Source organism: Sorex fumeus, unplaced genomic scaffold, assembly GCF_029834395.1.
Source record: "Sorex fumeus unplaced genomic scaffold, SorFum_2.1 ptg000063l, whole genome shotgun sequence".
Taxonomy (NCBI): Eukaryota; Metazoa; Chordata; class Mammalia; order Eulipotyphla; family Soricidae; genus Sorex; species Sorex fumeus.
Genome location: NW_026606120.1, coordinates 75,761,746 through 75,772,431, shown reverse-complemented (window position 1 = coordinate 75,772,431; position 10,686 = coordinate 75,761,746). Strand labels below are relative to the sequence as shown.

Sequence of the window (10,686 nt, the reverse complement as noted above, 5' to 3'; positions counted from 1 at the left end):
CAGCCTCCGGAACAACCCCTCTGGGCTTTGGGTCACTCTGTGCCAGACCCCGGAGGGACAGGTCCCACCAGCCTGTTCCCTGAAGAGGAAAGAACACAAAGGCCTCGGAGCTGGCTTGGTCTTTTTGTTTTGGGGCCACAGCTGGCGGTGCACAGGGCTGTCTCCTGGCTACATACTCAGGGAATCACTCCTGGTGGTGCTTGGGGGAGTCCTATGGGGTACTGGGAATTTAACCCGGGTCAGATGAATGCAAGACAAATGCCCCTCCGTGCTGTACTCAGCCCCAGGATTGGTCTCGTGGCTGAGCCCAGCACCTGGCTTTCATCTCCACACCTATTCACAGCTGCATGCCCAGCAGGGTCCTCCCTCACCCCCTGTTCCCAGGGGCCACACTGCCCACCTCTGCCACAAAAGGCCTGTTTCTGGGGGCCCTCTCCTTCTCGTCTGACCCCCCCCAAGAAAAATCTCAGGGACACCAAGGCTGCGGCTGCTCTCTACAGCTGTTTATTGGGTGAGGCTAGTGATGGATCCTCCGGGCACCCTGGCGTCTGAGTCCCGGGGAGTGGCCTACATGTCCTTGGGCTGAAGGGGTGGCCTGCTGCGGCAGGCGGCAGGGGCCGTGGAAGCACAGCTGGCCGGAGGGCGACATGTTGCAGGTCATTGAGGTGGGGTCCAGGTCCGGGGGCAGCTGCACTTGCTGGTGAACCTGGTGGCACACGAGGAAGGCGCCCCCGCTGCCGTCGTTGTGCTGCAGCTGCCGCTCGCCGGTCACTGTCAGGTTCTGGCCGTCCACCTGCACACACAGCTCCTCGGGGGCGAAGCCCTGCGTGTCCATCTTCATCAGGAAGCTGGGGTCTGCGCACACATCTTCCCTCAGGGTGTCAGGCGGCTCACACTGCAGCTGTGAGGGTAGCACGGGGTCCGAAGGGGCTACGCTGGGACACTGGGGAAGCCCCTGGCCCTCCTTGAAGGCCCCAACATGGCCCCGCCACATCGAGAGAGCAACTGCTGTTTGTTGAGGGGGGCAGCGCGCGCGGCGTGTCCCCGCGGAGGGGGCGGGCGGCCCCGGCGCGTGCGGCTCCCGGGCCGCGCGGGGGCGCTGGCGAGTCGCCACCGGCTGCTGACCTCATCCGCCCGACCCAAGCAAGCGTGTCCCCGGCCTGAGCCCGGGGACTCCAGGCACCAGTGTAGACAGATCACATTGAGCCTCCTGGCGCGGCTCCGGAGAATCAGGCTGCGGGGGCGGAACAGCCACCGGAGTGTGACCTGCCTTCCCTGACATTGGCAACATCCTGTGACTCCGCAGGGCATGAGAGATGGACATGCCCTCCAGCTGGGCCCCGTGGGAAGGTTCGGGCAGGGCTGGGGAAGCGCCTCTCATCCCCCATCTCTACACAGGACTCTGCAACCTCGGCCAAGTGCTCTTACAGCAGACGTTTAGATCGAATGCGTACATACCAAAAAAAGGGAAAAAAAGGCATGAAAGGGTACTCTGGTAAATACTTTATTTCGCAGCTGTAATTCTGTGTCCGGAGCCATGGGACAGAGCCTCTACCGAGTTGAGGATAGGAGGGGCCCCTGATCTCGGTCTGGACCCTGAGCTTCCACCTTTCCGCTTGGAGGGTGGCCTGAGTTCAGAATTTCCCCCAAACTGAAGCTGCTTCTCTGGGATGCTTCTCAGGTCCCCAAGAAGACAGCAATCTTCAACTGTCCCAGAAGCCTTCCACGAAAGATCATAGATGAGGAGGGGTCATTTCCGGGATGCTGGACCGGGTCTCTCACCCGGCTGCTTGGGACCAAGACACAGGATGGAAAAGTCTGGAAGCGGGGAAGCCAAGGGCGAGGCCGCGGTAGACTACATTTCCCATCATGCTCCGATGCAGCGACGCATGCGCACTGGGCGCCGGTTGCCCATGCGGCCCTAGGGCTGGGAGCGCCGAGCTGCGCTCCGCTGCGGGGGAGGCCATGGCGGAACCTTCCCAGGCCTCGACCCCGGCCCCAGCCTCGCAGCCTCGGCCCCTTCAGTCCCCGGCCCCTGCCCCGACTCCGACTCCTACCCCCAGCCCGGCTTCCGCCCCGACTCCGGCTCCCACTCCGGCACCAGCCCCAGCCCCAGCTGCAAACCCAGCTGGGAGCACAGGGACTGGGGGGCCCGGGGTAGGAAGTGGGGGAACCGGCAGCGGGGGGGATCCGGCTCGACCTGGCCTGAGCCAGCAGCAGCGCGCCAGCCAAAGGAAGGCGCAAGTCCGGGGTCTGCCGCGCGCCAAGAAGCTGGAGAAGCTCGGGGTCTTCTCGGCTTGCAAGGTGGGGGCGGGGCCTGGGGCCAAGGGGGCGGGGCTTGGGGCAGACTTGGGCTCGGGTGGGAATGGGGGCGAAGCTGCGGCGAGGGAGCGGCTTCACGTTGCTGGGAGACAGGTTCATTGATGGAGCTTTCTGCCCTCAGGCCAATGAAACGTGCAAGTGTAATGGCTGGAAAAACCCCAAGCCCCCCACGGCACCTCGCATGGATCTGCAGCAGCCGGCTGCCAACCTGAGCGAGCTGTGCCGCAGCTGTGAACATCCCTTGGGTAAGGCACGTCAGACCCTTCTAACTGGGCGGGGAGTGGGGAGCAGGTGCTGGGTGGGCGGCTTCAGGATGACCAAGCCTCGTGTCTGAACAAAAAAGACATCCTAGGGGCCTGCTCTTCAAGTCGGTGTTCTCTCTTCAACATTTACATTGCTCTCTCCCCTTTTTTGGGGGAGGGGGGCAGAGGACAGCACCGAGCAATGTTCAAGGGTTACTCCTGACTCCTGGCCCCCTTTTCTTTGCTTGTTTACTTCCTTCTGAGACTCTAGAGAAGCCTGTGTTCTCTGTTGAATACATATTTCCCCTCTTTCTTCTCACATCTTTCTAAACAGGTTTCAGTCAATAAAAACTACCTTGCTTTGGGGCTGGAGGGATAGATAGTACAGCAGGCACTTGCTTTACATGCAGCCAACTGGGGTTGGGTCCCCAGTACCACATTTGGCCCCCTGAGCCTGCTAGGAGCCATCCCTGGGCAGAGCCCTGCTATAAACTACCTCGCTTCACTAAAGGGAAAAAAAAAAAGTCCTAAGGTTGGATTGGGCTGGGGGGTTCCTATGCCCCACAGGAGGAGAAGAAAATCTGCTGGCTAAGAAGAGACAAGGACCCACCTAGGCAGGGGCACGCAGCATGGAGGCGCCGAGGGGCAGGCCATGAAGGGGGGCCGGAAGCCCTGTTGGTTTCTTCTGTCTTTCCCCACTCTGCTATCTGTCCTCCTTGCAGCCGACCACGTGTCCCACCTCGAGAATGTGTCAGAGGATGAGATCAACCGGCTACTGGGGATGGTGGTGGACGTGGAGAATCTGTTCATGTCTGTGCACAAGGAGGAAGACACGGACACCAAGCAGGTCTATTTCTACCTCTTCAAGGTGAGTTGGACTTGGGTCATGGGAACTCATGCTGCACCCAGGGGAGTCCCAGGTTTGATCCTGGTACCACCGGGTCCCCTACGCAACTTGGTGGGACTAGCCCCTGCGCACCGCCAGGGTCTAGCCCACACATGGGATCTAGCTGTGAGGAGGGGGCAGAGGAGATGAAGGAGTGTGGGGTACTCAGCTCTTCTCCCTCTGACCTCTCCCCCTCTTCCCCTTCTTCCAGCTCCTGCGGAAGTGCATCCTGCAGATGACCCGGCCCGTGGTGGAAGGGTCCCTGGGCAGCCCCCCATTTGAGAAACCCAACATTGAGCAGGTGGGATATGGAAGGTGGCAGGAGAACAGGGGGTGCAGGGTGGAATGGGGTGCCCCTGCTTCGCCCTTTCAGAGCGGCAAGCTGGGGAGGTAATGGGAGTGTGCTGAATGGCCGCGCTGGCCTCAGAGCTGTTCTGGGTGCTGCCATCAGGAAGCACCTTCTGTGGGCAGAGAAGCTGCGCCTGGCTGCTCACACCTCCCTCTGGGTTTTGTACCCCGCCCACCCCTTTTCAGGGTGTGCTGAACTTTGTGCAGTACAAGTTTAGTCACCTGGCCCCCCGGGAGCGCCAGACCATGTTCGAGCTCTCCAAGATGTTTCTGCTCTGCCTTAACTACTGGAAGCTCGAGACGCCAGCCCAGTTCCGGCAGCGGTCCCAGGCAGAGGACGTGGCCACCTACAAGGTCAACTACACCAGGTAGGCCTGGTCCTTGTCTGCCGGAGGCGGCTGATAGGCCCGGTGGGGTTGGGGAAGGGACCCACTGGTGCCACCACTATGCTGTCCACAGGTGGCTCTGCTATTGCCACGTGCCCCAGAGCTGTGACAGCCTGCCCCGGTACGAGACCACGCACGTGTTCGGCCGGGGCCTCCTCCGCTCCATCTTCACCGTCACGCGCCGGCAGCTACTGGAGAAGTTCCGGGTGGAGAAGGACAAACTGGTGCCCGAGAAGAGGACCCTCATCCTCACCCACTTCCCCAAGTAATGCTCTTTCGGGAGTGGTACCCCGCAATCAGCCTTCCTGTGTGCCGCTGAGCTGCCAGTACCGAGCCCTCGTAGACTTGCCATGGTCCAGACGCTGTGGGCCGGACTCTCCCTTCGCCTGGCTGGTCTGGGGGTGGCAAGAACATTGCCTGACTGGTACCACCCACATCCACACCCGGGGAAGGGGGTGGGGGCGGGGACATTACTGGCTCTTTCCCACGGGGCACCAGGCTCCTTCCTGCCTCAGCACTTGGAGAAACAGCTTTCTCGGTAGTGAAACTGATCTCTGGCCCTGTTCTAGTCCTTTCTCTGGCATTCTCCTGCCTTATTTCTCACCTTCCTCTTTCCATCCTGGCTCAGGGCTGCCCAACTCACAGGCTTGCTGTGTAATCTGGGCCCACTCATACCCCTGGTGCTGCCGAGTAGGAGTAACGGGGGCAGAGGTCAGGGTAGGTTTTGAGGTCTGTTTGGATCCTGAGACCCACCCAGGGTGACCGACCACACACACACACACACACACACACACAACACAGGCCACCTTTGGTCCAGACCCTGCCTGCCTGCCTGCCCCGCCTCCCCCCACCACATACACACAGAGCACAGGCCACTGTTGGTCCAGACTTTGCCTACCCAGACACACACACACACACACACACACACACACACATACAGAGCACAGGCCAACTTTGGTCCAGACCCTGCCTGCCTGCCTGCCCCCCCACCCCCCACACAGAGCACAGCCCACTGTTGGTCCAGACTTTGCCTGCCCAGACACACACACACACACACACACACCCCACAGGCCACTGTTGGTCCAGACACACACACACACACACACACACACACACCACAGGCCACTGTTGGTCCAGACTTTGCCTGCCCAGACACACACACACACACACACACACACACACACCCCACAGGCCACTGTTGGTCCAGACACACACACACACACACACACACACACACACACACACACCACAGGCCACTGTTGGTCCAGACTTTGCCTGCCCAGATACACACACACAGAGGCCATTGTTGGTCCGGACCCTGTCTGCCTGCCCTGGGTTTCTGCCACAGATTATCCAAAACTCCCCGAGATGGGGGCTGCTGTCTGGAGCCAGAGGCTGTTCAATTCCCAGGCCCCCAGTTCCCTGGCTCTCTTACCCGCCTCCAGAGAGTTTCTAGAACATTGTGCCCTCCCACAGGTTTCTGTCTATGCTGGAGGAGGAGATCTACGGGGCCAACTCGCCTATCTGGGAGTCGGGCTTCACCATGCCGCCATCCGAGGGGACCCAGCTGGTACCCCGGCCAGGTATGCTCCGTGGCAGACCACGCCTGGCCCCCACTGGGACAGGAAATCCCAGGGGTGGGATCCAATGGGGCACTTGGGGCCCCCACACCCCTGTTTCCTGCTTTTCCTCTCAGCGACGGTCAGTGCCGCGGTGGTTCCCAGCACCCCCATCTTCAGCCCCGCCATGGGTGGGGGCAGCAACAGCTCCTTGAGCCTGGATTCTGGAGGGGCCGAGCCCATGCCAGGTGGGTGCTTGACCCCCTCCCTGCAGCCCCCCTCCAGCCTCTCTGGCTGCCCCTGGGAGAACCTGCCAACCTCCCCGGCAGGCGAGAAGAGGAAGCTGCCGGAGAACCTGACACTGGAGGACGCCAAGCGGCTCCGCGTAATGGGCGACATCCCCATGGAGCTGGTCAACGAGGTCATGCTCACCATCACTGACCCCGCGGCCATGCTGGGGCCTGAGGTAGGCAGCGCCACCGACTGACCCGCGGCCGAAGGGCTCATCCTGACCCGCCCCCCCCCCCCCCAGCTCAGCGGCCCCCTTTTGCTACACAGACAAGCCTGCTGTCGGCCAACGCTGCCCGGGACGAGACAGCTCGCCTGGAGGAGCGCCGTGGCATCATCGAGTTCCATGTCATCGGCAACTCCCTCACACCCAAGGCCAACCGGCGGGTGCTGCTCTGGCTCGTGGGGCTGCAGAACGTCTTCTCTCACCAGCTGCCGCGCATGCCCAAGGAGTACATTGCCCGCCTCGTCTTCGACCCGTGGGTCCCCCAGGAGCACCCAGTCATGTTCAGGGCACCACCGCGGGCACCTCCCCCTCCCGCACTCCTCAACCCTCGGGCATTCTTGCTCCTCAGTTCCCTGCATGGAGCCCAGTTCCGTCCTCCAGGGCTGGGGGAAACTGAGGAGCACTCAGGGGACAGGCCGGCAGGGCCGTGAACTGACCCTTGTCCCTGCAGGAAGCACAAGACTCTGGCCTTAATCAAGGACGGGCGCGTCATTGGTGGAATCTGTTTCCGGATGTTCCCCACCCAGGGCTTCACCGAGATTGTCTTCTGCGCTGTCACCTCCAACGAGCAGGTCAAGGTAAATGGTGTAGGCCCCTGGCCCACCTGCCTCTGGGCATGGGGGTGTGGCAGCCCCACCCCTTCCTTTACTGGCCAGGCAGTTCCTCATGTCCCCACAAGGTGGCGGCCATACTTCGGTAGCTCTCTTAGGAAGAACACCTGTGACAGACTGCCACAGGGGCTGGAGATAGGACAGCCAGCAGGGCGCTTGCCTTGCTGACCCGGGTTCAATCCCCCGCATCCCCTATGGTTCCCTAATCACCACCAGGAGTGATCTCTGAGCACTGCTGGGTATCACGCCCAAACCTTTTTTTTAAGGAAAAACCCAGCACTACCTTTTTTCCTTTCCTTTTTTAATCCCCTCTGACCTCCCTTTCCCTTTCTTTTGTTTCTGGGCTGGGGGGCTGGGGGAAATCACACCTGCTGAGCTGTGTGTGCTGGAGCACTCACACACACCAGGGCTTCCTGTGGTTCTCCCTTCTTAGCTGCGGGGCCTGCTTGTGTGCTCTCTGGTGGCGGCGCACAAGTCATGGTTGTACTTGCCATGAGTCACATCCCTCCCTCTGGTGCTTACACTTTCCTGAGTATGGGGGAGCTGGAATACACTTGGGGTGCCGGGGATGGCAGGGCTACACAAATTGCATTGCACATGTAGGCTGCCAGGATTCAAACTGGTGGGGGCCCGGAGGATAGTACAGCAGGTAGGGCATTTGCCTTGCAAGCAGCTGACCAGGGTTCAATCCCTGGCATCCCATACGGTCCCCTGAGCACTGTCATTACTGAGCAATTACTGAGTGCAATTACTGAGTGCAGAGCCAGGAGTAACCCCTGATCATCATCAGGTGTGACCCAAAAAACCAAAAAAAAAAAATAGATTTTACCCTATGCTTGCAAAGTCTCCTAAGTATATTTTGTATATTCTTGTAAAAGTATACAGAGAGTATACGCTTTTGCAAAGAGTATACAAAGTGCGCTCCTCTTTACTTTGCTCAAGGTATCCTAAGCAAGTAATTTTTTTTTTTTGGACTGTGCTCTGAGCTCACTCCTGGCTGTGCCCCCGAGAATTATTCCCACAGTGCTGAGGTTCTCCTATGTGCACAGCCCAGATCTGCTGTCTCCTGTGTCCAGCATGTGTGAGAGGCTGCATCTCTTTAGGGTTCCAACGCTGTGATGAGCAGGCCTTCTACCTTCCCCTCCCTGCCCAGCTCTGTGGCTCAGACCTGGGTGCTGGGGTCTTGGGGCCAGCAGCTTTCTGATGGGCTGGTTTCTGGCATTGCCGCCCTTGGACACATTTTCTGTGTAACTGAACTTAATTTTAGCTACTGTAACATGGAGGCAGTACTTCCTTGCTTCATTGGTTAACTTAACCACTGGTCCTTAGAGTTCCCAGCATCACTCCTAGCCCAGAGCAAGGGCTTAGAGATTAAGCACCCTTCCCTCTGGCTCCACATAAACTCTGTTGGCCACCACTGCCCTGGGTGGCCCCACCTCTGCCTCCTATGACCTCTGACCCTCCCCCGCAGGGCTACGGAACCCACCTGATGAACCACCTGAAGGAATACCACATCAAGCACAACATCCTCTACTTCCTCACCTATGCCGACGAGTATGCCATCGGCTACTTCAAAAAGCAGGTGACTCTTTGCTGCTATGCCTGCCTCGGCTGTCATGCTTCCTGGTGCTGGACTAGAAGTCCTGTCCTGTCCCCCTGTCCAAGGGAAGTCCTTTTTGGCCACCCTCCCTGGTGCTGCAGGGGATGGGGTGGGGGCTGGAGGGCAGGGCAGGCTTCTGAGGCCCCTGTGATGAGTCGGTGAGCAGCTGACTTGGAACTTTTCCAGGGGGAGATCGGTGCCAGGTCACTGGAGGGGTGTGTGTCCCCTCCTCCAGCCAGGGGGAGGGGACAGGCTCTGGGACTCCTGAAGAAGATGGACTAGATGGTAACTCCCTCTCCAGGGCTTCTCCAAGGACATCAAGGTGCCCAAGAGCCGCTATTTGGGCTACATCAAGGACTACGAGGGCGCCACGTTAATGGAGTGTGAGCTAAATCCTAGGATCCCCTACACAGAGCTGTCACACATCATCAAGAAACAGAAGGAGGTACTCAGTGTGTGCCATGCATGTCCATGTATGCATCCGTGTGTCAGTGCATGTCTGTATGCGTTTCTGTGTCCATGTCTTTGTGTTCGTGCATCCATGTCTGTATATGTGTCTTGTGTCCATAAATGTCTGTGTTTGTATCTGTGTGTCCATGGATGCCTGTATGATTTCTTGTATCCAGAATTGTCTGTGTATGCATCCGTGTGTGTCCATGGATGTCTGTGTGTCCATGGGTGTCTGTGTGCATCCTTGTGTCTATGCATCCATGTGTGTCCATGGATGTCTGTATGCATCCATGCATGTCTGTGTATGCATCCATGTGTGTCCTTGTGTCCACTAATGTATGTGCAGTCTGTGTGTGTACATGCGCGTGTCCTTGTATGTGCATGTTCGTGTGTCTCATCATGCTCGTGTCTGTTTGTGTGTATGTCCATGTGTCCTTGCCAGTGTGTGCACGGAGTTAAGCACAGGGTACCAGCCAGGTGGCAGTTCAGGCCCTGCCTGGCTGGGGGTTAGGTTGGTGCGGGGCCCACAGACTCGCCTTTCCTCAGATCATCAAGAAGCTGATTGAGCGAAAACAGGCCCAGATCCGGAAGGTCTACCCTGGACTCAGCTGCTTCAAGGAGGGCGTGAGGCAGATCCCCGTGGAGAGTGTCCCCGGCATCCGTGAGCAGGGGTCTTGGGGTGCGTGTGTGTGGGGGGGTGACCCACTGCAGGGTCAGAATAGGGCGTCTCAGCCCACCTTCTCCCCCTTCCCACTTTGCAGGAGAAACAGGCTGGAAACCACTGGGGAAGGAGAAGGGGTGAGTGTGGGAGCCAGGGAGGGCTCTGGGAGAGACGGAAGGGCAGGGAGCCTCAGACGTGGCCCCTTTCACCCCAGGAAAGAGCTGAAGGACCCGGACCAGCTCTACACAACCCTCAAAAACCTGTTGGCGCAGATCAAGGTGGGGACACCAGGCGTCCCTTCGCTGTGTGTGTGTGGGGGGGGGGGGGGGCGTGCTTGCACCAGTGTCTGGGGGCAGAGGGAGCAGCCCAGCAGGGCTGGCCCCGACTCTGCTCTGCCCTGCAGTCCCACCCCAGTGCCTGGCCCTTCATGGAGCCCGTGAAGAAGTCCGAGGCGCCCGACTACTACGAGGTCATCCGCTTCCCCATCGGTGAGGAGGCTGCGCACGGGGGTCCCGCGTCGTGGCCCCCCTCCCCCCCACAACCCCCCCGCCGCCCCGACGACGCCTTGATGCCCTCCCGCCCGCAGACCTGAAGACCATGACGGAGCGACTGCGCAGCCGCTACTACGTGACCCGGAAGCTGTTCGTGGCCGACCTGCAGCGGGTCATCGCCAACTGCCGCGAGTACAACCCGCCCGACAGCGAGTACTGCCGCTGCGCCAGCGCGCTCGAGAAGTTCTTCTACTTCAAGCTCAAGGAGGGCGGCCTCATCGACAAGTAGCCCCCGAGTTGCGCCCCGCCGCCCCATGGCGCCCGGCCGCCCCCCGTCGGCTGCCCGCGCCCACCGCCCCGGCGCCGCCGCCCGGCGCCTGCCGCGCCCCTGAGCCCGCCGGACTGTCCGTTTCCTCCCGCCCGAGTGAGGGGGCTTCTGGGGTGGAAGCCCGCCCGGACCGGAGGGGGGCGCCCACCTCCCCTGCACTGTTCTGTCGGTCTCCCCAGGGTGGGGGGACATGGGGACCATTTATTTTCTGGCATTATAATCCCTTGGAGGGAACAATAAAGAGCTCTTCTTTTTTTTTTTTTTCCCTTTTTTTTCCTTACTTTTCTT

General features: G+C 59.9%; 2 protein-coding genes across 2 annotated transcripts; one reads left to right on the top strand and one right to left on the bottom strand.

The window, feature by feature from the left end:
* Positions 1–517: 517 nt before the first annotated feature.
* HSPB9 (heat shock protein family B (small) member 9) lies at positions 518–994 on the bottom strand. Its single transcript, XM_056126566.1, has one exon. The coding sequence runs from the start codon at positions 992–994 to the stop codon at positions 518–520; it is 477 nt and encodes a 158-aa protein (XP_055982541.1).
* A 908-nt stretch (positions 995–1,902) lies between these two features.
* Positions 1,903–10,656, top strand: KAT2A (lysine acetyltransferase 2A). The gene is made up of 18 exons (XM_056126966.1): positions 1,903–2,304; positions 2,444–2,567; positions 3,287–3,432; positions 3,662–3,751; positions 3,985–4,166; positions 4,258–4,449; positions 5,661–5,767; positions 5,881–5,991; positions 6,073–6,209; positions 6,302–6,510; positions 6,709–6,835; positions 8,340–8,450; positions 8,770–8,913; positions 9,465–9,579; positions 9,680–9,716; positions 9,794–9,857; positions 9,983–10,067; positions 10,166–10,656. Exons 1-18 carry the CDS (start codon positions 1,966–1,968, stop codon positions 10,357–10,359), a joined length of 2,514 nt encoding a protein of 837 aa, XP_055982941.1. The 5' UTR covers positions 1,903–1,965; the 3' UTR covers positions 10,360–10,656.
* The last annotated feature ends 30 nt before the right edge of the window (positions 10,657–10,686 follow it).